This window comes from Aspergillus aculeatus (assembly GCF_001890905.1).
Source record: "Aspergillus aculeatus ATCC 16872 unplaced genomic scaffold ASPACscaffold_17, whole genome shotgun sequence".
NCBI lineage: Eukaryota > Fungi > Ascomycota > Eurotiomycetes > Eurotiales > Aspergillaceae > Aspergillus > Aspergillus aculeatus.
Window position 1 is genome coordinate 607,249 of NW_017962992.1, and position 24,523 is coordinate 631,771.

At 52.0% G+C, this 24,523-nt stretch overlaps 10 protein-coding genes across 10 annotated transcripts; 4 read left to right on the top strand and 6 right to left on the bottom strand.

The window, feature by feature from the left end:
- Positions 1 to 847: 847 nt before the first annotated feature.
- Positions 848 to 2,173, top strand: ASPACDRAFT_63739 (uncharacterized protein; the record flags this gene model as incomplete). Its single annotated transcript, XM_020203926.1, has 1 exon — positions 848 to 2,173. The coding sequence occupies one exon, from the start codon at positions 848 to 850 to the stop codon at positions 2,171 to 2,173; it is 1,326 nt and encodes a 441-aa protein (XP_020052625.1).
- A 469-nt stretch (positions 2,174 to 2,642) lies between these two features.
- On the top strand, positions 2,643 to 4,081 carry ASPACDRAFT_54659 (uncharacterized protein; the record flags this gene model as incomplete). The annotated part of the gene is made up of 2 exons (XM_020202906.1): positions 2,643 to 3,646; positions 3,739 to 4,081. The coding sequence occupies 2 exons, from the start codon at positions 2,643 to 2,645 to the stop codon at positions 4,079 to 4,081; spliced, it is 1,347 nt and encodes a 448-aa protein (XP_020052626.1).
- Positions 4,082 to 6,141: 2,060 nt separating this feature from the next.
- Positions 6,142 to 6,681, bottom strand: ASPACDRAFT_63741 (ankyrin repeat domain-containing protein; the record flags this gene model as incomplete). The annotated part of the gene is made up of 1 exon (XM_020203927.1): positions 6,142 to 6,681. One exon carries the CDS (start codon positions 6,679 to 6,681, stop codon positions 6,142 to 6,144), a length of 540 nt encoding a protein of 179 aa, XP_020052627.1.
- Positions 6,682 to 7,620: 939 nt separating this feature from the next.
- ASPACDRAFT_125851 (uncharacterized protein) lies at positions 7,621 to 8,128 on the bottom strand. Its single transcript, XM_020196853.1, has one exon. The coding sequence runs from the start codon at positions 7,914 to 7,916 to the stop codon at positions 7,683 to 7,685; it is 234 nt and encodes a 77-aa protein (XP_020052628.1). The 5' UTR covers positions 7,917 to 8,128; the 3' UTR covers positions 7,621 to 7,682.
- A 1,890-nt stretch (positions 8,129 to 10,018) lies between these two features.
- Positions 10,019 to 11,014, top strand: ASPACDRAFT_47060 (YukJ family protein; the record flags this gene model as incomplete). The annotated part of the gene is made up of 1 exon (XM_020201893.1): positions 10,019 to 11,014. One exon carries the CDS (start codon positions 10,019 to 10,021, stop codon positions 11,012 to 11,014), a length of 996 nt encoding a protein of 331 aa, XP_020052629.1.
- A 760-nt stretch (positions 11,015 to 11,774) lies between these two features.
- On the bottom strand, positions 11,775 to 12,797 carry ASPACDRAFT_63742 (uncharacterized protein; the record flags this gene model as incomplete). The annotated part of the gene is made up of 3 exons (XM_020203928.1): positions 11,775 to 12,195; positions 12,416 to 12,601; positions 12,655 to 12,797. The coding sequence occupies 3 exons, from the start codon at positions 12,795 to 12,797 to the stop codon at positions 11,775 to 11,777; spliced, it is 750 nt and encodes a 249-aa protein (XP_020052630.1).
- A 1,295-nt stretch (positions 12,798 to 14,092) lies between these two features.
- On the top strand, positions 14,093 to 17,884 carry ASPACDRAFT_47062 (CHAT domain-containing protein; the record flags this gene model as incomplete). The annotated part of the gene is made up of 1 exon (XM_020201894.1): positions 14,093 to 17,884. The coding sequence occupies one exon, from the start codon at positions 14,093 to 14,095 to the stop codon at positions 17,882 to 17,884; it is 3,792 nt and encodes a 1,263-aa protein (XP_020052631.1).
- Positions 17,885 to 18,056: 172 nt separating this feature from the next.
- On the bottom strand, positions 18,057 to 19,067 carry ASPACDRAFT_47063 (uncharacterized protein; the record flags this gene model as incomplete). Its single annotated transcript, XM_020201895.1, has 1 exon — positions 18,057 to 19,067. One exon carries the CDS (start codon positions 19,065 to 19,067, stop codon positions 18,057 to 18,059), a length of 1,011 nt encoding a protein of 336 aa, XP_020052632.1.
- An 820-nt stretch (positions 19,068 to 19,887) lies between these two features.
- ASPACDRAFT_125852 (uncharacterized protein) lies at positions 19,888 to 20,607 on the bottom strand. Its single transcript, XM_020196854.1, has one exon. It carries the CDS (start codon positions 20,583 to 20,585, stop codon positions 19,896 to 19,898), a length of 690 nt encoding a protein of 229 aa, XP_020052633.1. The 5' UTR covers positions 20,586 to 20,607; the 3' UTR covers positions 19,888 to 19,895.
- Positions 20,608 to 22,395: 1,788 nt separating this feature from the next.
- ASPACDRAFT_1891194 (GNAT family N-acetyltransferase) lies at positions 22,396 to 23,448 on the bottom strand. The gene has a single exon (XM_020198607.1). It carries the CDS (start codon positions 23,310 to 23,312, stop codon positions 22,530 to 22,532), a length of 783 nt encoding a protein of 260 aa, XP_020052634.1. The 5' UTR covers positions 23,313 to 23,448; the 3' UTR covers positions 22,396 to 22,529.
- Between the last annotated feature and the right edge of the window lie 1,075 nt (positions 23,449 to 24,523).

The window sequence follows — 24,523 nt, forward strand, 5'->3', positions numbered from 1 at the left end:
GCAAATCTCTTCCTGGTGCCGGTCGGGGTTTGTCTTCCTACCCCAGTTATTTGCATGAGTCTTATGAGCTGTCGCAATTATCCCACCCCAATCGCCTTAGCTCGGGGCCGGGTCGGCCACGTCTCCGCGCCGGCAGCAGTGATTCGGCCTTGATCGAGAAATATATGGGGGAGATTGAGGTCACCAATGAGATCGCGCAGCAGGTGGAGTCTAGTCCTACCCGTACTTAGACTTTACGAGATAGACTAGGGGGATTTTAGGACGGGTGTGTCATGTTGAATGTGGGTTGGGCTCCTGCTCCGACTAGTCTTGAATAGCACGAGCCGATGTGGGGGGGAACCCCAATCTCGTTTGATGATGCAGTGGCAGGATTCAGATCCCTGCCTTAACTCGGTCAGTCTTCTTTCAAGAACCTGTGGCATGCTCATAAGGATTTGACAGGAAATATTCGATGCGCGAGCTCACTTGCTTGAAAGTAAGACGGATGTGAAATGGTGCTCTAGGGCTAGGGCACTGCCATCGGGGCAACGATGCCTTCTTACTCTTCCCCAACTCTTCCCCAACTGTCAAAGGTCTCATGATAGCTCAGTGATGACAAGCTTTGTTCCCGCGGGAAAAGGCCGCTAAGTCTGCTTAGCATCCGTAAGGCCTTTTTAGCGTAGCCGGTTATAAGCTTAGTGCTGCGCGGCGGGGTTTGCGCCCCCGGCCTGTCAGAGTGTCTCAATGCCCCTTTCCGCCTTGACTCGGGGGATTTGCTCCTCCACTTTATCCCTCGGACATCTCTGTGGCAAAGAGCATGCCATCACTGACATCCCTTCCTTGACTCACTTCTCATCGACAGTCAGCCATGGCAACCCCTCCACCCCCCGACGGCCCCGTGCGCATCGCTATCATCGGCGGCGGCATCGCCGGCCTGACGCTCCTCCTGGCCCTCTTGAAGCACACCTCCCGTGACATCCTCGAGTCACACTTGTACGAAGCCGCGCCCGGGTTTTCCGAGATCGGCGCCGGGATCGCCTTCGGGTCCAACTCCCTACGCGCGATGGGGCTCATCGACCCGGAGATGATGGCCACCTACAACAAGCACGCCACCGTGCAGCCAGACGAAGGGGCGCGCGAGCGGAAGCTCTGGTCCAGCTACCGGATGGGGATGGACGGCCAACGGCGTCCGACCAACACTCTGAAGGCCGGCGACCATATCCACGAGACGCGCGCCTCGGTGGCTCGGAGCAGCGTCCACCGCGCGCGCTTCCTCGAGGGGATGACCGAGCTCCTCCCAAAGGCAGCGCAGGAGAATCATGTTTCCTTCGGGAAGAGACTGGTCTCGTTGGAAGAGAACCCCGACGCGAGCGTGACGGTCCGGTTCGCGGACGGCACCGCCGCGACGGTGGACGCGGTCGTCGGCTGCGACGGGATCAGATCCCGCGTCCGCCAGATCTTACTCGCCGGCGAGCCGGAGGCCGAGCCCGTCTTCACGGGCAAATACGCCTACCGGGGCCTGATCCCCATGGAGGAGGCGGTCGCCGAGCTGGGCGAGTCCACGGCCCGCAACAACCATTTCCACTGGGGGTACGACGGGCATGTCCTGACCTTCCCCATCGAGAAGGGGCAGACGATGAACGTGGTGGCGTTCCGCACCAAGGCGAACGGGATCTGGGAGCACGGCGCGCAGTGGGTGCTGCCGGGGAATAAGGAGCACATGCTGCGGGACTTCGCGGGCTGGGGCCCGGATGTGCAGGCCATTTTGTCCTTGATGCGCAATTCCGATATCTGGGCCATGTTCGACCACCCCCCCGCGCGGACCTACTACAAGGATGGGCGGATATGTGTTATCGGGGATGCGGCGCATGCCAGCACCCCGCATCAAGGGGCCGGGGCAGGGATGGCGATTGAGGATGTCTTCGTCTTGTCCCGATTGTTGAAGGAGGTGCGGGACCGTCGTCAGCTGGGCCGCGCATTTGCGGCGTATGATGCGGTGCGGAGACCGCGCACCCAGAGGCTGGTCCGTACAAGTCGGGATGCGGGTCTGCTGTACGAGTGTCAGAAGCCAGGGGTGGAGGATAATCTTGACAAGATTCGGCAGGATCTGGATGAGCGGATGCATTGGATCTGGGACTTGGACCTCGAGGCTCACCTTGCAGAGGCATTGGATGTCTTTCATCAGGGACCGTAGACTTTGATTCCAGATATTGGTCGAGGGTTTCGGTTCTAAAATTGACAACTGTGTCCCTAGGTAGGCTTCAATGACTGTCAGGCCGGGAGTCTCAAATATGAGTCTTTTTGCAACCAGGCCTGATGATTTGTAGTGCGGAAGCTTAAAATCCAAGTCCATTTTCTGGTGCACTCGATTTCAAGTTCATCATGTAACGTGGCCAGCAATACAAGATTTTCTGTATACCTTCCCGGGCGATGAGGAAGTAGAAGGCTTGATCTATTGCATAATATTGACGGCAAAACAGGTCAGATGGCAGTTGTGTTCGTCCAATCCGCATCACATGGGACTGGATCAGCAATTGGCCGTGGTTGGTCGCACAAGGGCATCTCTCGTCCTGATCATGTTATATATGTTTCCAACCCCACTACCACGGACGCCTCTTTTCAATCGTGTAGCAAGCCCATCGGTGCAGTATTTGCATGAAAAAATGCGGATCTTGCAATTCTCTTGGCCGCTTCTAATCCTCCAAGCCGCATTATGTCTCCACGCCACTCATGCACGCCCTGATGCATGGACAAGGTCCAATTCGTCCTGGTCCGAATCGCAACAGAGCATCATCCGAGATATAGCCATCATCGGCGGTGGCTCAGCAGGAACATACGCCGCAATTCGTCTACGCCAGATGAACTATAGCGTCGTCGTCATCGAGAAGGAAGATCATCTTGGCGGGCACGTCAACACATACACTGAGCCGACGACAGGAATTGCCGCCGACTACGGAGTGCTGTACTTCGAGGATGAGCCCTGGGTCCGCGACTACTTTGCTTATCTCCAAGTCCCGGTGGTCAAAGTCTCCGTTCTGGGGCAAGGTGTAATGCGCCGTGTCGATATGCGAACCGGGGCCTCCGTGCCCCTCTCAGATGGAGCCACGATCCCCGCGATGGCGGCGTATGCGGCACAGTTACTGAAATATCCCTATCTCAACACCGGCTTCAATCTTCCCGACCCCGTCCCGGAAGACCTCTTGCTCCCCTTTGGCGAGTTTATCAGGAAATACGATCTGGACGGGGCGGTGGACATTATTGCGCTGTTTAACCAAGGGGTCGGAGACTTGTTGCAGCAGCTAACCCTCTACATGATGAAGTACTTCAGCCTGGGAGTGCTTCGAGACGCGATCGGAGGGTTTCTCCAGCCCGCCAACCACAATAACAGTGAACTCTACGGCGCAGCACAGCGAGAGTTGGGGAGCGACGCACTACTCAGTAGCACTGTTACCGCCACAAACCGTGACGACGGGGGAGATGGAGGGGAGGACGACTGGGTCCATCTGCAAACGCGCACACCCACCGGGGAGCAGACGATCCAGGCCAAGAAACTGATCGTCGCCATTCAGCCCAGGCTCGAGAATCTGGCCGCGATAGACCTCGATCCGGCCGAGCGGGACCTCTTCGGCCAGTTCAACAACACCAACTATTACACCTCTCTGCCCATGTGCCCGGACTCCCCGTGGGCTCTCTGGTCCTAAATCGTGCAACGGATACCCCGTATCATCTACCGCCGCAGCCAGCGGTCTATGTCATGAGGCCGACCCAGTCTCCCAACCTGACCTCCATCCTTTACGGGAGCGTGGATCATATGAGCGAGGACGAGGTCAAAAGACGTATCACGCAGAGCGTGCTGCAATTGAGGCATGCTGGTATTCCGGTCCAGGCGCCGGAGTTTGTGGCCTACTCCGATCATTTTCCGTTCTTGTTGACCGTCTCGGCGGATGCGATCCGCGGGGGCTTCTATCGGGAGTTGAACGCCTTGCAGGGGCGTCGCAATACGTACTATATGTCTGCGTCGCTCAATACCTATGACTCGGCGGAGATTTGGCGCTTCATTGATGAGATGTTGAGGGCGCATTTCTCGCAACCGGAGGATTAGATCCCATGTCGGTGTATCGTCCTCTCCATGAAGATTTCATTCTCGCGAATCCACATATACGTCTCACACAGAGACCTTCTGCCATCACAGAATGAACAAGCAATGAAAGTACGGTACGTCGGCTGGAGATTGTAATGGACCATCTAAGTACCGTTATCTGAAATGATTTCCTGCTGTCGCTCTGCTGCATTGCTGAAGAGATGGAGCGGTAATTTCGATACCTAGCAGCTGAGGGGAGTGGACGATTTCCGAGGGCTGGGATGCGGGTCTCGCATGATACCAGTGTTCTGTTGCCAGTATTAGATATTTTCATGTAATGTTCTCTTCTATGCCTCACACATCTCACTGGCCTCGATGTAGTTGATCCGAGCGCGCCCAATGATACTGGCTCATGAGCAGCCGACGACTTTTGTGGCACTACACCGTCATCAAGATCGATGCCTTGTGATTACCTGTCACACACCAGACATCGGTAACGTCGCACTGCCAAGCTGAGCAGCAGCTCTAGGACATCATATCTGCTGTAGCAATGTGACAGCAGTTTAGTCAACTGACCCCTGGGTTTATGCATCTGTTGTCAGGTTGTGTTGGTCCCTTTGGATTGATATTTGTGACGTCAAACCCCAGTCCCGCTTAGTTTCTCCCCGCTCTTCGCGTAGACTTAGTTATGTTCTTAAGCTCCGATCATCAAGTTCGAGCGATTTGATTTCTCGTTTCCCTTGCCGCATCATATCCAGGGAACCAACGACAGATCAAGAATCTTGGTTCCATCGGGAGAGATCCGAGATCTATCGCGATCGAGATCCCAATCGCTGCCCGTGCACTGATGCATCTGGTTAGAGTCTGCGGGTAAGCCGGTCCAGCCACGGGCGCGCTCACTTGGCCTGTGCCATTCAACGATGCCTGGACCAATGAACGCGGAACGCCTGGAGTTGCGCTTGGTGTGCAAGAGGCTGTCTAAAAGGCCATACCCACAAGAAGCGTCTGATTTAGGGGGCAAATAATAAGGCCAGCGCTTAGCAAGAACAATGGAATAATAAAAAGGCAGCTATCCCAGAAACAAATGGAAAGTAACCCCTTTTCTTTTATCGTCGATTTCCACTTATTCTGAAAAGTCCAGCCACCCTGTGTCATGGTATTGACCGGCACTACAGCCAGTAAAAGGAATCTGCTCCCTGTCTTCGAGTTCCGTCCATGCAGCCAGCCGTCAGCGGAAATGGACTTTTGGCACATAGGGAGTGCTAGATACCAATAAATTGATACCAACGAAATGAGCAACTAGAGGTTCATCAAGTTTTCAAACAATGATTATGGCATGAGTAAGGAATTAATTATTCTTCAGCGGGATTGGGCTTAATTTGCCTTTATTGTGATGCTAACGTATTCTTATTATATATAATACGTGGCGACTGTACTAGGTAGGTAGGGTAGTACTTGGTAGTATGGCCGACTGTCCCGGCCGGCTGTCCCGGCCGGCCCGAAGGCGAGAGCCACCGCATAGAGCTGATGCGACCGCCGAAGGCTGGAGCAGTGTTTGCAAGAGGGCGACGTGGGTGCTACCCTACCCTAGGGCTGTGAGGCTACTACTACTCCGTCGGCCGGAGTTGGAGTAGTATTATGATCATGGCGCATTGGGAGGCTGGGCGAACGCGGGCGTCTGCCCGATCGCGCTCTCCTGTTGAAGATTGCAGCGAGGGCGCTAATTGAGCTCGACAGCCACCCGCGGCCGCCCTGCGATTGCGATTGCGCCTGCGCTGGTGGACAAGGGATGATCTCCTCGTGAGCGCTCTTTCTCGTTGTTGTTGCGTCAGGGTCAGGTGTCTTTGCTGTCGATCTCGAAGGATCATAAGTGCTCTGGACTGAAGCATGTGCTTGGGCGCTGTCGCGGATTGGCTGCTGAGACGGGTCTTGTGGTCGAGATTCGAGAGACGGCGTGGTGGTGGTGGCGGAGGATGTAAGCGAATCGCGATCGCTATGCGACTCCAAGTGCAGTTGGCGTTCAGCGCATCGCTGAGACACCGAGTGGCAACGTTGGTGGGCGAACCCCGATCCTGACTGAGCTATTTGCATCTCACTGTGTTGTAGGAGCCTGAGCTTTTTGGAGGGCCTGGAGCTGGGCGCGCACAGGGGACAGAGGCGGCATCGCTCGTTTGAGTGCCTGATCCACGGCGAGACCCGAGGACTATCGCCGGGGTGAGCGAACAGCCTACGCCACAGCTCGGGGCGTAGTCGATGAATCGGGTGAGGAGGTCTTTGCACGGGTTCTGGTATGCGTATGCGAGGGCAGTCTTGCCGTCATTGTCACGTGTTGTGCAGCCTGAACCGTCCTTGAGGAGGACTTCGACAGCCTCTGTGGAGGAGCCTTGTGCGGCGATGTGCAAGGCAGACTGGCCGTGGGCGTCGGTAATGGCGGCGCACATGCCGTAGCTGAGCAGCAGACGGAGGATTTCTGGGTGGGCGTGGAGCGCGGCGAGGTGGAGGGCGGTTCGCCCTTCAGGATTGCGTGCGGAGAGAACACTCTCATCCTTTGCGTACTCGCGCTCAAGGGCCGTGACATCATGCATCGCAGCGGCGTAGAGGAAAGAGAGTGCGCTGTCCATGGCTTGCGGTCGCGAGGTACAGCAGCAGCAGTTATGTTTCGAAGATAAAGAAGTGAGATCTGGTCGATTCCTCGTGAGGACGACGGCGTCTTTTCAACGCACGCCTCGTCCCTAGTATCGTATCGAGTCCTGTTCAGACGAGTGCCGCCTCCTGTCGGTAAAATCCCGGATGTGATCCGCCCCCTCTTTGCGCTCATGCTGGTCACTGGACCAACTGCCCAAGCTGGCCTGGAGCGGGCATTGACAGCCAACGACTGACTGGAACTGGTCCCCACTCTTGCAGCCGAGATGGCAAGTGATTCCTAGCCAGACGCGTTATCTGACACCGGGGCGCGCGCTAGCCTCGACTGGTCTGGCCGAAGCTGATGTGTCCGTGCTGCCCAGAGTCATGAACAATCGCTAAGACTTCACTAAGCTTCGAGGTTCGGCTAAAGATGGAGCCCACGGGTGAGGGAAGTGGAACTGTTCTCCGATGTCTCATTCAAGCGAGAGAACAATGTGTCGTGGATCTGCCTGCACCGGGAAACCTCCTTCAGCCTTTTGTCGGAGACGGGCGGATTTGCCGAGAGAGATTCCGAGCAAAGTCGACAGATTGGCAGCTTCATAGATCGCAATCTTGAGCTAGCGAAACAGATTGCGCCATTCAGGCACGTGGGCCCGCGCTTGGCTGTCATTCTCCGCGGGTCCCCCCTCAACTCGGGCTATCCCGGGTTCAGAATGGATGGGCCCTGGTGAGACTCGATTAGGGTCTCTAATAGAGAATGTCAGCAGAACTGGAAATTCCCATTTGTGGGGCTGCCACTGCAGCCCAGCGATGGAGAAGTGATCGCCCACCAACAACAGAACCTCAAAGTGCAATGATTGAACCCGCTCGTTATCGGTTTGGGCTACGCCCAGAAGAAATGATTGCTAAGCTTAAGCTACTTTGTACATTAAGGAGGCGAATCCTTCTGCATGTCACAACGGGCGACTTCCTTTGGCAGCACAGCATCAAACAGATATTAAGCAATATTTTGCCGCAACGATTCCAGATCCACAATGGCGTCAATGGTGTTGGGACGGGTAGGCCCAAGGTATTCTTCAAACAGGTCGACGCAATCCTGAAGCAAGCCAATGGCATCGACCTTCCGATCTTGGGCTTCCCATGTATGTGCCAGATTCCACATGCTGATTAGCGCGTCAGGATGCTCCGATCCCAAAACAATCTTCCTTCCTTCCATCTTCCTTGCGCCCATAATGTTGATGCCAGATTGGCCATGCTGGTTAGCACATCGGGGTGATTAGGTCCCAGCGTCTTCCTTCGCATCACCATGACATGCGCCTCCGCTTCTTCAGCTTTACTTATCCACCTCTGGCCAATCTATCAGGGTGCTCGGGTCCCAAAATTGTGCCCATAACCGTCGTAACTAGCAGCTCAAGTTCTTCAGCCTCTTTCGTGGCCACGGCCTTCATTCCGGCCCTGGTTTCACAACAACGGGATGATGCAAGACAGCAAACGGGAGTCTATGGTCTTCAAACATCGTTTTCCCGAGACTTGAATGAAACGACAAGATATTGATTCCTGGCTCAGCGGGGGTTCTTGAACAGAAACCAACCCCTCTCTGCAACGCCACCAGCCAACGTCGATGGTGGCCCTCGAACAAAAAGCCGAAAGGTGTCGCACAGCTCATCCGGAACCTTACGGCAACAAAGCCCTGTGCGAAACCTACTTCATGAGCTTTTTCTGTTAAGCCTATCTATCTACTGCACTTGGCCGAAGTCTGTATTGCTTTCTGATTTTTATCCATTCCCTTCAGCAGGTTCTCAGTCTTGATTTCGGCGTTAAGCTAATTTCAGCTCTATTTAAGATAACCTAGACTTCTCAGAACAGTACCTGGTATAATTACTGACTTAGCTTTGTATAATCTTAGAATAAAATACGCCCAAGGCTTCTAAAGAAGCTATAGATATTTTACATACTGGGTTTTATGATGCTGTTAATGCAACACCAGATAAATTCTTATTTTATAGTAGGATATAACGGAAATTCATAATAAGACAGCGAAAACCGAGGAGCATGGGCAGAATAAGACTATTTAGGGCACTGGAGTAGGTCAGGCAATTTTTTAAGAAGACAATAAGCGTTATTCTATTCTTGAGTAGAAAACCATATTAGTTTAAGATGCTTGTTTACTATAGGAGGCTCGCTAACTAAAGAACAGACAAACACAGAGCATCAAATTTAGTCTTCTATTACGCCTACCGCAGAAGAATACAGTTATAAGAATATTGATTATGTATTTCTATTATCCATTCGAGACCCATAAGTGAAAGAAATATATAATATCTTTTCGAACATCCTTTTAGCTCAAACAGTCAGCCAGACAACAGGTTCTTTTACAAAACGTGTTGCTCTTTTTTCGGGAATCAAAGTAAACAATCAAATGGCGGTTACACGAAGGTCTTAGTACAACTTGCTATCTGGTTAGCTGCTGGATTAGAAAAGTTGTCGTGCTTATAGGGTCTCTATAAAAAGATATCACAAAGTCGCGTGCTTCTACCGGCCATTGGGTGAATAGTTATAGGACATGATTGGAACCTATATATTGTTTTTAGAGGTTGCTTTGAAGAACAAGACAGAATCGTAAATAGAAAACATAGGGTAATTCTCGTATCTTGCTAGTAGTTCTTGGTAGTATGTGGAAGGGTCTGTCGAAAGTCTTGGCGCTAGTATACGCACATACTACGGCATTTCGAGTTAATAGATCTCGTTCGCAAGCTGTCATCATATGCCGAAGAGGTGTATTGGTCATGGATGAAATCAGAGATATCAACGCCACTAGCGAATACGGGCTGAGGAATGTGAATCTTAACGCGGGGAACGAGAAACAGTTCAAAAAGCCCTTGCGGCGTCGTCATCTGCATTAGCTCCCTACCAACGGGCACAGGCATGGGGGCCCGGTGTTGGTGGAGAAGGTGGTGAGAAGAGGAACTGTGGGCCGATGGCGACTGGCGAGCCCTTGGACGATCATTGGGGTGGTCAGACTATTTACGTACATGCTATGGAGGGGAGTGAGTTACCATAAAGAAAACTACCTCTTCACACGAATAAACTTCATATTTCATTGGATGAGATAAGTTGCGGTTCTCATTTGCGTGGCGCGAAGCCAACCTGGGTAGGAAGCATCAAGCACTCCAGGTGGTGACGTTATCCAAAGGTCCAGACTCCTCTCGTCTCACCACATATCCACTGGATATATAAGTACCGGATCAAATTCATTAAACCCTGGAAGTCCTCATCAATTGCGGTGTCCGAAAAATTTCTGACCTATATTATCGTTGGCAGCTCACAAGCAACATGCCGCTGGACAATTACGGCGTTTGGAAGGCTCAACCCAGACGTTACGATGTTGAACGCCGTGGGGCCAGAACACCTCATCTAACTCTCTACTTTCGCGATAATTCAGGTCCTGACTATCGCGCCGCCATAAATATCAAGTCCGGAGACCGAGACGAGTCGCGACTTGTCTATTGGGTAAATGAGGATATGAGCGGCCACCCGCTCGTTGATGGTCTATCGCGTCTCCAGACCGGCTTCCACCGCTTGGATGATCAAGAGCCAGAACCGGGCGGTCCACGACTTGACTATATCCGCAGCAATCTCTTTGACGTGGACACCGGTCGGATTCTCGAGCACGACATTAATGGTCCAAACAACGACATTATTGATGTCCTGGAGCCTAGGATACAGCAAGCAATCGCCGAGGGGGCTACTGTTTATATCTTTGGCGAGCAATTTAACACGGGAGATGGAATACACAATATTCACATGAACCAGGGCAACATTCCAAGGTACTCAGGTGACGATGGCGTGTTCCAGGACGGGGCCCTCATCATCCATTTCCCTCAGTCCAAAAAATGGGTCGGTATTTTCCTTGCCTTTGCATCGCAGGCCGTGCATACCAGTGAGGTTGATGGCCATGCCATTTCACGAGTGAGGTGGAAGGGCCTCCTGCTTGACGACCTTGTCGAGAATTCAGTGGCTATCCGCCGGGCCCTTGTGAATACCACTGAAGGGCAGCAATTTGTTACCCTGGCGAATCTCACAAACCGCAGGGTGTCGCTTGCACGTTGGAGAATTCGCAATTCGGAATGGGCACAACAGGTTCTTTCTAGGAATTCCGCTTTAAACGCGAGAGCTACCAATGACTTTTCTATTCCGCACTGCCCGCTCTCTCAGAACGGTGACACTATCACACTTCTCGATCGCGATGGGCTCAAGGTCGCTGGCGTCAGGTATAACTCTCAGCAGGGAACCCAGAATGGGCCAATTGATTTCGCAGGCCAGGGTTAACAACACACTTCCTTACAAGTGTTTATACTGTAAATCTGTCTGTCATTCGTCAAAAGTGATCAATCAATATTTCAACCCTTTACCAAATCATTCTTGGCGGAGGATTGGGGTGTCTTAATGAAGATGTCAATCACATTTCGGTTGCAGAGCTAGATAGGTTTAGTCTAGTCATAAAATGGCACACCAAAGTCATTATCGTCATTTTCGACTTTAGATAACAAGCTCTGAGTGCAGATAACCATACGACCGCTTGGGAATAGGGTTAGTAATCAAACCGCGGATGTTATAGAGCAATTTGTGGACATGGTCTTCTTCTGAGAAGTTTCCATTAGTTCGCATACTTCTACGGGTCAGGGAAATAGAGCTATATATTACTAGTGAAAAGAATCCTTCTTCTAAAGCCCATTTTGGGGAGGCATATGTCTAAGTACCTAGCTGCTTCTTGGAGCATGCTAGACCCTCCAATACAAGCTCCAGCCTCAAGGTTATGCGCAAGTCCACTAAGCGTGCTTAAGGACTGCTTTGATGCAGGTTCCTGCTCAGCAAGGCTGTCGGACAACTGAGTATCGCCCTTGTATGAGCGGCAGATTGTTTTGCACAGAGTTGAATGTTCTCGAGCAGTCAAGACACGATTTCCTTCCAGAGTATTTAAGCTATTCGCGCTTGATTCATATCCCGATCTTATAAGTCGAGTGCATAAGGCTAGGACCTCAATGGGTCAAATCACAATAATGACGGGCGCAAGCACGGTCAATACCGCCTAGATCTCTTCGGTCGACTCCCTAATTTCCCACAATTGCTGCTCCTCCTTGATGCCATTCCAGTACTCATCAGACTCCAGCCCCGGGCACTCAGTGACCGATTCCGGTCCAGGTTCCATGAGCGAAAGCTCGGCGTAATTAGCCGTAGGTTCGGGGTCGCGAACTTTGCCCGTGGAACGTAGTGGGTGGCGCCCTAGGGACACCAGGTTCTCGGGCACAGGTTTATCGTTGTTGACATGTAGGTACTTGGCATCCAGTCGTAGATATCTTGCAGCCCACACAAGTGGCTCCTTGATTTGTTCCCGTTGAAACTCGCTTTTGATTCTTTCCGCTTCGGCATTGGCACCTACAGGTACACCCAGCGCTTCGAGTAAGTCGGCGGAGATGCCGCCGCGGGCAGCAAAGGCTCTTCTGCTTTGGCTGAACGATACGGTATCCGCTAGTTCGTACAGCCCTGTCAAGTACCAGATTTTCGGGCTTGTGATCCATGTCCCGAGGCTGGGGTTGGCTACAACCAACCACCTCTCGAGGGTTTTCTTGCACGACTCCCTTGTCAAGACCCTCTCTGTAAGGAACTCTCGAGGACTGGGCCACAAGTCAGGGGAATATGCCATTTGGGAGGTTGGGAGAGGTTACGTACTCCTGTAGCTCAATCTTGCGCCCTGTTTTTGCGTATACGAACATAGAGTTGGACTTGGAGAAGGAGGATCCCAGCGAGGCAAGATCCAACGCGTTGATTTCAGCCGATATCTTCACCGACGGGTCCGTTCCGAACAGCTGGTTCTCAATCTCGAAGACATGTGCGGATTTCTTAAGTTCATCAGCCCTATAATTTCACAAGTAAGCCAAATGCCAGACGAGGGAGGGAGTGGCTCGTACTGAAGATCCTCACCAGGCGAATACCACAGGGAATCATCGGTCGCTTTGGAATAGTGCCCAAAACACAGGTGGCCAAGGCGTAGTTGCGCTGGCTTCTTCCCGGTCCCGTAGAGAAAATAGTGTTGATCGTTGCACCTGGGCATGTTGGTTGACCAGCTGTTGTTCGTTACTCAAAGTTACCTCCCGGTGCCCTTGAGCCGTGATCTTCTTCTCTCTTCTTTGGGCCCCAGAAATATAGTGTGGCTTAGCGGGAGAAAGATATAGTGTCAGACGATCGGCGTCATCCTTGGGTCAAGGTCGGCAGCGCGGCTAGATTCGGCTTTCATGTGCCTGTCGTGTTGATTCCATGGAAACCTGATGGGCGGTGCCCCTCCGTATCCATCTCACAGCCACAACCATTCCCGCGTGTTCCAAGATGTCAATAAATCTGGGTCGAGCCAAGATTCAGAGGAGATTCGGGGTTGGCCGTTTGATAGCCCGGCTTCGTCGATAACACAGTAGCACAAGACTCCATTCAATGACGTCGAAGAAGCTCGCGCAGGTTACGTGATAAGACAGTGTGCGTCTAGCATACTTGGGAATATGCAGAGCACGCATACTGTCTGAGAATACGAGATGTTATTAAGGGACACTGGACCTCTGACTGCGCGGCTTAGCATGCCTGAGAAATGATGATGCAATCGAAACCGCCATCCGTCAGTACTGAAAGCGGTCCCGAACCTGTCAGAGCATCTATGGTTCGTGCTGGTCATCGGACATGGCACTGGCGACCTAGAACAGTGACTGTGCAATCAGGAGGTGTCTTCAGAGTCCGTTGGGGATCTAGAACAATTGTCATAGACCTTGTGATCCTGCGCATCCTCGGGTTGAGCCATGGGGATAGCAGCCTGTCAATGAACCAGACCCGATAACTAAGATCAACGAGGGGCGCTGTACGGGACTGTGCACTGGTAGGAGGCTGCAAAGGACCGCTGTATAACTTCTATACGAACCGAACCCCTCGCCCACGACTGGAGAAAGTATCATCTTGCCTGGATTTGTATCGCCACGGCACTAGTACATAAAATCATACAACCCTTGGTTTTTCCAAACATCTTGTTACAATACATGCACTCTCGCCTATCGAAGGGTACTGCTAGTGGCAATGGACTTTATCGAGATCTGCGAGGTGTTCGGGGGATCAATACTCCCGGACGAGTTTCGTGGTAACTATCAGGACGCGGACCGTCATATCGCGGCTCTTGAGCAAGAGATTATCGCAGAACCAAGTTAAACAACTGCGAGAGCGAGAACGACCCTTCTCCGAGCCATTTACTACACGCTTTCAGGAGACTTCAGGCGGGCTTATGAATATATACATACCCTTCGAGGCTTGCACCATCGAGGGCTAGAGCGGATTTGGGTGCTCCGTGGGCAATTGTACGAATTTTACGCTGCCATGCTGGAGCATCGACCAACAGCTATTGCGTTTGCGATGATCCCTGGGGATCCGTACGCAAGGTTGTGGAAGGACGATTCTGAATTGGTGACTCTGCACGTACAGGCCAGAGAGGCTGGACGAGCCATATGTGTTGCCGAATGTACAACCGTGGTCGAGAGACTAGAACAGGCCGTGATTCTGGACGTATGGTCTTTCCTGGATACTTTGCACTTTTCCTACCTTGAACACCGTGATTTCACACCACATGTTACCGCGGAGTCTCTACCACAAGGCCAGGAACGGAACCTGAGTTTCCTGAATTTCCCAGTTCCATATCTGTCCGGTACCCTGGCAAGCGACATGAGTCATGCAGGGAATTCCACGTTCCAGAATCTCTTGCAGAGAATGTCCAACGATATTGAATGGGCGAAGGGAGCCTCAAGTGGTCAACAGGCGTTTTCCCACCTCCAAGCCGAATATGAAAATGCTCTGGACTATGCGGGGCTGGGCCTGTGCAAAATAAATGAAGGCGATCGCATACTATCACCCTCATACACGAGTCCTGTAGCGTTTAATCTGATGTGTGAGTTGCGCGACAATGGGTGGGAAAATATGGCATGGGACTCATTAGAGCCAACGTTTCTATTGGAGGATAACGAGCAGGCTCATAGGCGCTATGATGAAGCTCTTTTTTATATGGAGGCTGCGTGTGCCCCAAGAGGTCAAGCCGCTGTCTACCTGCGCAGGGGGTGCGTGAATCATGCAGCAGGAATCCGATCTAAGGCGGGACCTGACAGCGCCCAGTTCAAACAGGCTGAGGAAAATTTCACAAGAGCACTCAGCCTTTTCGCCAACGACACTTTTAACCAACAGCTGGTTACCTGTCATCTCGCTTTACTGAACTGTAGCCGTGGACAGACTAAATCCGCTGTGGAGATAGCAAGACGCCTAGGGACCGAGTTGCGCGAAGCGCAAAGCTCCAAACTCTCCCACTTCCTTGGGACATTGATACTTCGATTTGCTCACTTCCAGCTCGTGCAGCACAAGAACACTAGGGTGGCTACGGCTTGTTGTGAATGTGCCGCTGTCTACCATGAGGCATTGGAGAGCCCTCTAGGTTCCCTTTTTACAGCGGAGGCATTTATTACACTGTTCAGGCAAACACATAACTGGACGCTCGCGCAAGCAAAGGTTACAGAGAGCATAAAGCCCTCTGGAGTTATACACCGCGCATTCGCATACATCGACGACAGTGTGTCTCACAAAGTCGACCTTCACAACCTCCGTAACTCAAGGAATTCGCTCCTCCTCGAGTTCGACAGGTTGGTCCAATCCGTCTGTTCGATGACTGGCGATGAGAATCTACGTTCGCAGTGGGAGGAAGTACGCCGGGGCCTTCAGCCAAATGAGCCACAGGGGAGTTCTGATTTCATTGACCTTGCGCCTTTGAGTGACGAGGCGAAGCAGCATCTTAATGACCCAGAACTTGGGTCAATGGAAACCGAGATGATGTACTTCTGCCAAACGTTTGAGGCGCGAAAAAGGTTCAATGCGGGTTACGCCCGAGCCATTGGGGGTTCCTTCAAGGCGATCGGATTGGGGGATATGGACGCCGCCGATGCCCAACTCGAAGCGTTTGTCTCGACCTGCGACTCAGAGAGCACTCTCAAAATAAGGGAGGTGCTCGACTACATGATCCCGACCCTAGCACAACTTGATCGGGTGGATGAAATGAGACAGGCTCTTCCACATTATCTTTCGGACTGGTTCGTTAGAGGCGGGGTAGAGGACATTCGTCTGGTCTGCGATCGTAAAGGAGTCACCAGTGATGTTCGGGAACACGCGATTAAAGTTCGTAGGGATACTGCCGAGCAGGACATATCCATATGCTTCATGGCCCAGGCTTGGGATAAGGGACCTAGGATACTGCGGAATATCGCCACCGTGCTCCCCGACTTTTTCTATAAAGCAAGGACACAGCCAAAGCCAGACACCTGGCAACTGCTCACCTTCATCGGTGCTTTATATGAGCGGGCTTCGAAGCTCGACAAAGCGATCGAGAATTATTTAGACGGTCTATACCAGGTCGAGAATCTGAGATCTATGATTTCAAACCCCGACGACCGGCGCAAAGCTTACTCGACGCAGCACACTGCAGAGTTATTCTGCGGGCTGGCTCGAACATCAGTCGCCCTCTCGAGGCGGACTGATGCAAAACGTCCAGATGAGTACCGCCTGCCGACATCCTCTTGGCTAGATCAGGCGCTCATCTTCCTTGAGCGCGGCCGGGCAAGAACGTTACTCGATATACTACAGGCACATGATTTTGCAGGTGTGGAGAGCCTTCAAGCGTCGATGGAAGAGTTATACCGAACTCGCCTGCTGTCAACATTAATCCATTCACATTGTAGGCCTGGGGGTGAGCAGAACCTTTTGCAGAGGGCACGGAATGTTGCAGAGAAGCTCGGAATATCTGCGGATACATTCGATCCGGTTGGAGAGGCTCTTAAAGGGAGGGACGAGACCATAGCACAGATCTTCAAAAACACCATGTTCGTCCCAGATGTGGATGGACTTCTTCGCTCAATTCCTGCGAACGCGATCGTCATAGAAGTTGGCATTTGTATGAGTGGCACAATTGCCCTGTGCATCTCATCGTCAGGCATCCAATCCGTGCACCAGTCTGACCTCGGAACATTCGCATTACGCAGACTAGTTGTTGGCTATCTTGGAAAGATATTAGCCTTCCAAAAGGACCCAACGCCCCCCGAGGCGGCCAATCTGAAGGAGGGTCTTGATGATATCGCGGCTAGGATATCTACCCAGCTGATTGAACCTTTTGCTGAACATATTCGTGGCAGCAATACTGTCATTTTTGTGCCTACTTCATATCTGAACGTCTTTCCTCTGGGTGCATTGATGCTAGACGGCGAGCCCCTGATCCTAACAAAACCGTCCTACCAGGTACCGAGTTTGGCTGTTCTGCAACGAATTTCTGAAAAAGCAGCCAAATCCCAGCCGGGGACCACGATTTGCGCGGTAGCAGACTGTGATAAAGCCAACCCGATAGTTTATGTTGGTCCTGAAGTGGTCTCAGTCTGCAGTGCCTTCGGCGTAGAACCGGTCACGAGCGACCAGTTCCCGCAAGCCATGAAAGCAGCTGAGCTCATCCATATCGCAGCTCATGGTACAGAAAATTACTCCTCTCCCTGGGAATCCACAATCCTTGGCGACACGTTTCGTGTCCTCGACATGGCCACAAAGGATTGCGGCGCCTCGCTGGTGGTATTCAGCTGCTGCCTCAGCGGCAAAGGCGAGATCAACGCCGGTGACGACCTTGTGGGGTTCGCACATGCTGTACTTCAATCCGGGGCCCGGGCATTTCTTGGGGGCTTATGGAGAGTCTGCGACGAACTAGCCATGCTCTTGATGCATCTGTTTTACAAGATACTATCAAGACACAGAAATGCCCCTCCAGGCGCTGAGATATGTGTGGCAAACGCCTGGCACCAGGCCGTCCGAGCTTTTTACCGGCTGGACGAACGAAACGCACTTGCACTAGTTGATGAACTGGAGAACCTCTGGCGAGCCACCAAGGACACAAGTGCCAGGCCGGACGGTGATTATGGCAAACTAAAGTTTCATTTGAATCAATTACGGGCGATGATAACGCAAGGGAAAGTGGACTTTACCTCTCCTCGCAATTGGGCTCCCTTTGCTCTGGTTGGATGTGGGAGTGTCAAGATTGTGGGATCAGCTCCAGACGCAGAAAATAATGGACTCATTAACGGCCCCGGCGAAGTATCATAATACGCTAAATTTCTTGGTGACTCTCGGCAGAATCAAAAGTTTCATGGCGCGGGTCAGCACAATCGCTGTTCCTTTGCTCGGTTGGAATGAGAGGTCTACGTTGCAAAAGTGATTACCGCGTCATGTCATATTGCATATTCTATCGGTGAATACCGCCAGTTCTCTCCATGTCCTAAGCCCTCCTTGCTTGCTCATACGTGTAGAGTTGGTTTACAATCTGTGATATCTCCGTAACCTTGTTGATCGTAGTTTCATCCACCCGTGCGCAGAATAGGTGCTGTAATTTATCCGGATGCCACCTCAACCGCTCGACTTTTAGAATAGAAAGGAGTTGAGACCGCGCATTCATTGAAGCACCATAGTGCAGAAACGCTTCAATGTCAGACTGGGCCACGTCTCGACAGCTTCGAAAAGATCCGGCCTCAGTCGGCCAGGGAATCGATGTGCGCGGGTCCATACTCCTACGAGAGGCTACCGTCGAGTTCTTGAGCTCTTCCCAGGCGCTGTTATACTCCTTCCACCGCTTCGCTTTAGCTTCCTGAGCAGCTTTGGCGCCTTGGCGTCTCTCCTCGCCGTCGCGCCTGGCTTTCGCTTCACGCTCTTGTTGTTCCTTTTTCCCTCTCTCCTCGCGATCCTGTTGCTCTCTCCTGAATCTTTCCTCGCGTTCTCGACGTTCTCGACGTTCTCGTTCGATCTTCTCTTCCCTCTCCATTTGGGCCTGTCGCTCGTGTTCACGCCTGGCTCGAGCCTCTCTTTCTGATTGATGTGGCGTCCCTGGGTCAGGCAATGAGGTGGCTGGCCGTCGATAATATGAGCGGGTACTGAAGTCATCATGAGGATGCCGAGCATACGAACGCGTGTTCTCATACAACAACAGCTCTTCCAACTCCTTCTCCAAATGAGCTCGAGTAGTTCCATCTAAGTGCGTTGGAGAAAATGCCTCGGCCCAAGGAAACGAGCGCACGATCATGTTGTAGATGTTTATCCTTCCAATGGGCGTAAAGCTGTTCGCAAGACCATAAAGACCATCATTATTGATCCACAAGGGACCTAGACCCAGCGGGACGCCATTCGCCATTAGCTTTAGCGTGTCGAAATGGTGAAGCAAACGTCCGTTTACAGTGGCACCAGTCGTATTACGAGAGCACACTCCCTGTGGGACGGCGCCGCCGCCCATGTTCATGCTTGGAGGCAGTATGCCGAGGCATGGCCCACCTAGCTTACCCCATGCACCGCATACACCATCGTACCTACCGATGAGATAGATGTAAATTATATGTGTCAGGCTGTGTAATTATATGGATGGGACTGACCAAAAATGACCAGCAGGAGGATAATATCCCCTCAAATGGAGGTGGGTCAGCTGAACCCTGTTCAAGGCAACACCATTGATAATGACACATTTTGGGGGGCTGGGTAGCTCCAAGAACGGATGCGAAGACTGCTGCGTAGTCTGATAACCGGCCACAAAACCGATCTTGAACCCTCGCTTGAAGTGGGACCACGTTGACTCAGGCTGGACATAACGGGTGTAGCTGGACATAGTTAATAATAGGGGACTCCTGGCAAGTGGTGTTTCAATATGATGAGGGTGAATTGATGGGGTTTATTTTATCAAAGTGCTAGCAACCTACTCATGAGCAGCCGGTCCTTATAATTCAATTGTGGCGAACGATGACGGAGCACGATAGTAGCTTTCAAGCAGTGGAAACAAGCCACGGTACCATTGCTCCTGTAGGATGTATCAAGGGCCATCGGCATGGAGGCTGAGCCCTCGTTCCAGTACATTTTCGTACCATCGATTGGCTCTTACCGCCGGTATGTACGAATACAGCTTCAACCGACCTGTGAACAATGTCCAGGACCAAAGCACTTTGGGCATCTTTATATTACCGACTTAATGTATGGCATTCCTGTTTGCTTCATAATAGGATACCATCAATTTCTTGCTAGGCAATGTTCGAATTAACATATCTCACAGGCATATTGCAGTAAGAATATAGGCATGTAGCTATCGCAGATATCCACTCACCCACACTCCAGGCGACATACTAGCCATCGTCATATCATGCCTCCAAGCTCCCATCCTATTCAATTCTTCCAGATATATGCCCAACTCCTCGTTGAAATCCCTCGTCATCTCCGCCTCTCTCGACCACGTCTCCGAATCCCTCTCCCTGGGCACTGAATTCCTAGGAATGGGCACTGACGGAAACCGCCGACCAGTCATGGGATCCACCAAATCACCTCTGTGGGCGGCCAGAAACGCATTGAATCTTTGGTACTGTATCTCGGGATCCCCCAACGTATCTCTCAACATTATCAGATGAAATCCGTCTCTGGTCATTACTGGGGCATGGCCATTCATTACGTGTTGGATGTCATGGGTGCGGTAAAATATTGTCATGGCTTGATACGCAAATTGCTCAGGGGCGGGCATGTGATTCTCTGAGGCAAACATGTAGTAACGGCGACTGAGGTTGTTGTTGTCGGAGTAGAAGAGGGCTGTGAAGACAGAAGCATATTTGACGGGATCAAAGCCCCTGGAGTCGACTGGTGGGGTGTTGGTGAAGTAGATGAATATTGCATCTAGGAGCCGGGTGAACAGAGGAGTAGGTTGTTTGGAGTCTGTAATTAGAGGACCCCAGCCTTGGTGCGCGGCTGGTTCATCTGCATGCCTGAAGAAGTGTCCGAATGGCATTGCTGTTGGGATCTTGAGGGACGTCAACACATTAAGTTTGCTGGGCAATTCCTGCGGATGAACAGGCCTTTTATGGGTCTATACTCCCTGAATATCTACGGGATAGCTGTTCTGGCGATGATCTGGAGACATGAATCCAGACCAGCCTCGACGGGGTCCAGATGACCGGTCGTATGCTTTTGACTGAAGGTTCCACGGTACTGATTCCGGGTTGAACTTTGCAGGAACCAGATAGCATCGGGAAACAAAGAAATCTGGCAGGAGGCGGTGCGAACCATAGATGAGGGCCTGTGGCTGGAATTCAGCACAGATGATGATCTTCGGGTGGCTAATACGCCTTTGATCGACATCTGTCGGTGGTAAGCTGCATTCTGTGCTACATAACTAAGTCCAGAGTCCTAGCGAGTAACATTTGGAGACGAAAGCGGCATAATCCAAGGAATAGCAACTGTGGGGTTAAAAGCACTGATGCAGTTGTAGAACAAATGCAGTAAATGTTTAACCTTGGCGATTGTTGCTGTGCCTGGGCTTTCGCCACTTTAATGATGTTGACGTTCTCAAATTCAAACCCGCTAGAAGAAGTTAGCTCAGAAAGGAGACAGTCAGGCCTATGCTTATATGATACTTGAGTCATCATTGGCTTCGAGAACTCTGAAGTCGGGGTCAGCTGCCTGTGGGAACTGGCTCTGGGGTGCAACAACATAGTTGCTCGATGCTAAGCCTGCCTGGCTGCTGTCATGCAAGCTTTCCATGTTCTCGATTTGTGTCTGTGTGATCGAAATAAAGTTAGATATTGTTACATTGTCTAAGGAAAGGGCATTAACTGTTCCCCTTGTCTATTAGTAGAGTAATCAGGAGGTCCTTAATTTCCTGCTCTGGTACAAGGTGGTGCTCTTTCGGGCCATTGCAAAAGCTTTGGAGCTCTGTAGACCCAGTATTGACCAAGTACTCCAGTTGTTTGCTAAGGAGTGGAAGCAGTGTTACCTAATTGGGATCCGCAAGAATAAGATTTATCGTGCTATCAAGTTTATCGCGAGGCAATTTAAGAAGATCCCTGTTATTTATATCCAGACAGAGTACCTACCAAATCCTTGAACTAAACAGAATTTCAAAGGCGAGACGCTTAGCAAGTCTGCTACGCAGCTCACCTTCCCCTGTGAAGTTGGAGCCAGATACGCTGCCGCTGAGCTTTCTGTAACTTGCTTGAGACATGATTTAGACGTGGGTTGCATCGCTGCCAGATGTTATCCAGGACCTTGCCAGCACCAGTACTATTTTTGATTGGCTGATGCTTCTTTGTGAGGGTGGACTCTTGGGCGATTGATACCTGCTTATCAAACCTTCCTGAAGCCCCAATGTACTTAAGAAGGTTGAAGATTACGTATCTATGCGCCTTTGAAAAAAGACGTCTCAATGATATCCCTCCACATTGTGTTATGGGACCATTGAATTTGAAGGTCTTTCTGAACCGACCGTACAATCTCTGCATAAAAGCGACGGCATCTGAAACAGGAAGTAGAACCGCCGCCGGCAAAGAACATATCACATATATACAGAGGCAATCGCACTTTGCTCTGTACAGGTCACGGCGACGATAGATTGCTTCAACTCGCGATACGATGGTATGGTATACAATGGTATGACTAAGACAGCACAGACGAGAATGGGAAGAGATTGAACGCGCCACCAAGCGGGAAAACGTCGGAGCAACCTATGTCATCTAACTTAGGGTACGCTGGAGATGAAGAGCGAGCTCAGGGTCATGCTGCCGGGGCCTGTAGTAGACTTTGATGAGATTTAATGCCCAGCTGCTCCCAGTTGAATTTTCCATTGTGTGATAATGGAGATACATTGCATGTACACAACACATGCTATTCACAAGGCGGTTAAGAAGCATCCTACGGCCACGAACGAACTTATCTCGAGCACTGAGGTCTAAATCCCTCACTGCGCCGACCTACCCGTCCGCATAAACACATTCGACGGCCGCTCGCGATCCCGAAACTCCTCATCCACCTTATACACAAACTCTCCGCCATCCTGCTCGAACCCCAGCTTGCGGTAAACATGCCGCCCCATGCTCGATGCTTCCAGCACAGCCTCCAGGCCACCGCGCTCCCGCGCCTCGCGGAGCCCCCACTCCACCAATCTCGTCGCCACCCCCCGCCGCTGGAACGCAGGGTCCACAGCACATAGATCCAGCACCAGCACCGCCGGGGAGTCCGTGCCCGCAATCTCGCGGACGTACTCGATCCGACGGCGCTGCAGCCCGAACACCACCTGGCGCAGGTACCGTTGCTCGGCCGGTTTCCCGGGAATCAAGGCTTCCAGGTCCATCGTCTCACCGATATCGACGACGGGGGCGTCCCCGTATCCGGCCACCTGGGACGCTTGGACCCAGATGGCCACGCCGGCAATTTCCTCGTCGCCTGCTGCGCTACCTTCTGGGCGTGGGACAACGGCCTTGAGGAAGACGATGTTGGGACGGCCGTGTCGGTCGGTTGTGGTGGACGACCAGCGGGCTGCGAAGCGGGCGCTGCCGCTCTTTTGCCCCTCCGGCGTGTCCCAGCCGGGGTTCATGGCACACCAGACGCCGTCGTTGACCTGGTGGCCGAAGGCGAGGGCGGTGATTTGGAACAAGCGGTCGAAGTCGGCGGGGTCCGTGATGGGTTCCACTCGGAGCACGTCCCTGGTTGACTCCACGTTGGACGTGTTCTGGTCGCTCATGGTGATAGCTGTTGATCCGAATGATGCGGGGAACTTGGGGACTGATAAGGTAGATAAGGGAGGGGGGTTTTTCCTGAGAACAGTGGATCCACTCTATTGATCTGCTCTTCAATTCCGGCACGGAGGGTGATTCTTGACTGTAGATATAGGCGAATAGTAGAGCCACGTCACTAAATTAGATCATCAATTCCGTACGAGCTTACAAATCACGTGCCGAACAAAGCTAGTCAAGCTGGAATCTATTCCTTGGCATTTTGGGCCCGATTCTCTGAGTATCAGGGGCAGGGACATTATAGTCAATCTAACGTTGAAAATTAATGATAAGGCGGGCCCTTAGTTAACCCTTGGCTCTTCGCCTTTCAACCACCATGCCAAAAATATCAAGCTACAGGTCCATTCCATCGCCCCTAACAGGTCTGAATTTCACAACACTATAAACTCTATTACCACGAGATATAACTTCCCAATTGCTGCAGGGCAGTAAGGACTCCCGACGATAGGATGATCACTTAGGTACTCAGGTAGCGGGACATTCGGCGAACCCTTTCCCAGCGTGCGGATTACGCCACAGAACCGCGCTTTCGCAGTCTTGCCCGTTCCTGTATACTCGAAGATCGTCCGATCAGGCAGCGCCGTGACGTCGCCGCCGCTGAAGACTTGAGCGGGATTCTCGCGGTCCAGAACGAACTCCATCTTGCTCGAGCCGCACTTGAAAGGTAGCCTGTCGTGGTTCGCGTAGCTGTGCGGGTACTTGCCTGCGTCACGCCATTAGCTCTTCTCTAGGGAGAAGCCGGGGCAAAGGGGCCTTTACCTTTCCCAATTTGCTTGCCCTGGTTCGCATACTTGACAGCCTCGACGTAAGCCGTCGTGAGCTGTCCAGAAGTGTATGTGGTCTCCGTGTATTTGTCGGTTTTGGGGCAGGCGTAGCTCGTGCTGGGAAAGTCTGCCGTGGCCAGTTTTGGGGCTGTCTTGCCCCCGCTTGTCAAAGATGTTGAGGGTGGAGTCCTCGCCAGTAAATTCCTCATCAACAATGGTATCACGGGGATGGGAGTCAAAAATGGGGCTAGCGAAGGCAGCTTGGGACATGAAGGCTCCAGCCAGCAGAGCGTGGAGAGTGGGGGCTTTGATGATGGAAGGCATTTATATAGAGTCAACGAGAGTGGGTGTCAAGCAAGAAGGGCTGTGTGATATTCGCTTGACGCTTGCAAGGC

Bases quoted from the DNA above. Each gene is read 5' to 3' on its own strand.
- ASPACDRAFT_1891194 (XM_020198607.1), bottom strand. From the start codon at position 23,312: ATGAGCGACCAGAACACGTCCAACGTGGAGTCAACCAGGGACGTGCTC.
- ASPACDRAFT_125852 (XM_020196854.1), bottom strand. From the start codon at position 20,585: ATGCCATTCGGACACTTCTTCAGGCATGCAGATGAACCAGCCGCGCAC.
- ASPACDRAFT_125851 (XM_020196853.1), bottom strand. From the start codon at position 7,916: ATGGGCGCAAGGAAGATGGAAGGAAGGAAGATTGTTTTGGGATCGGAG.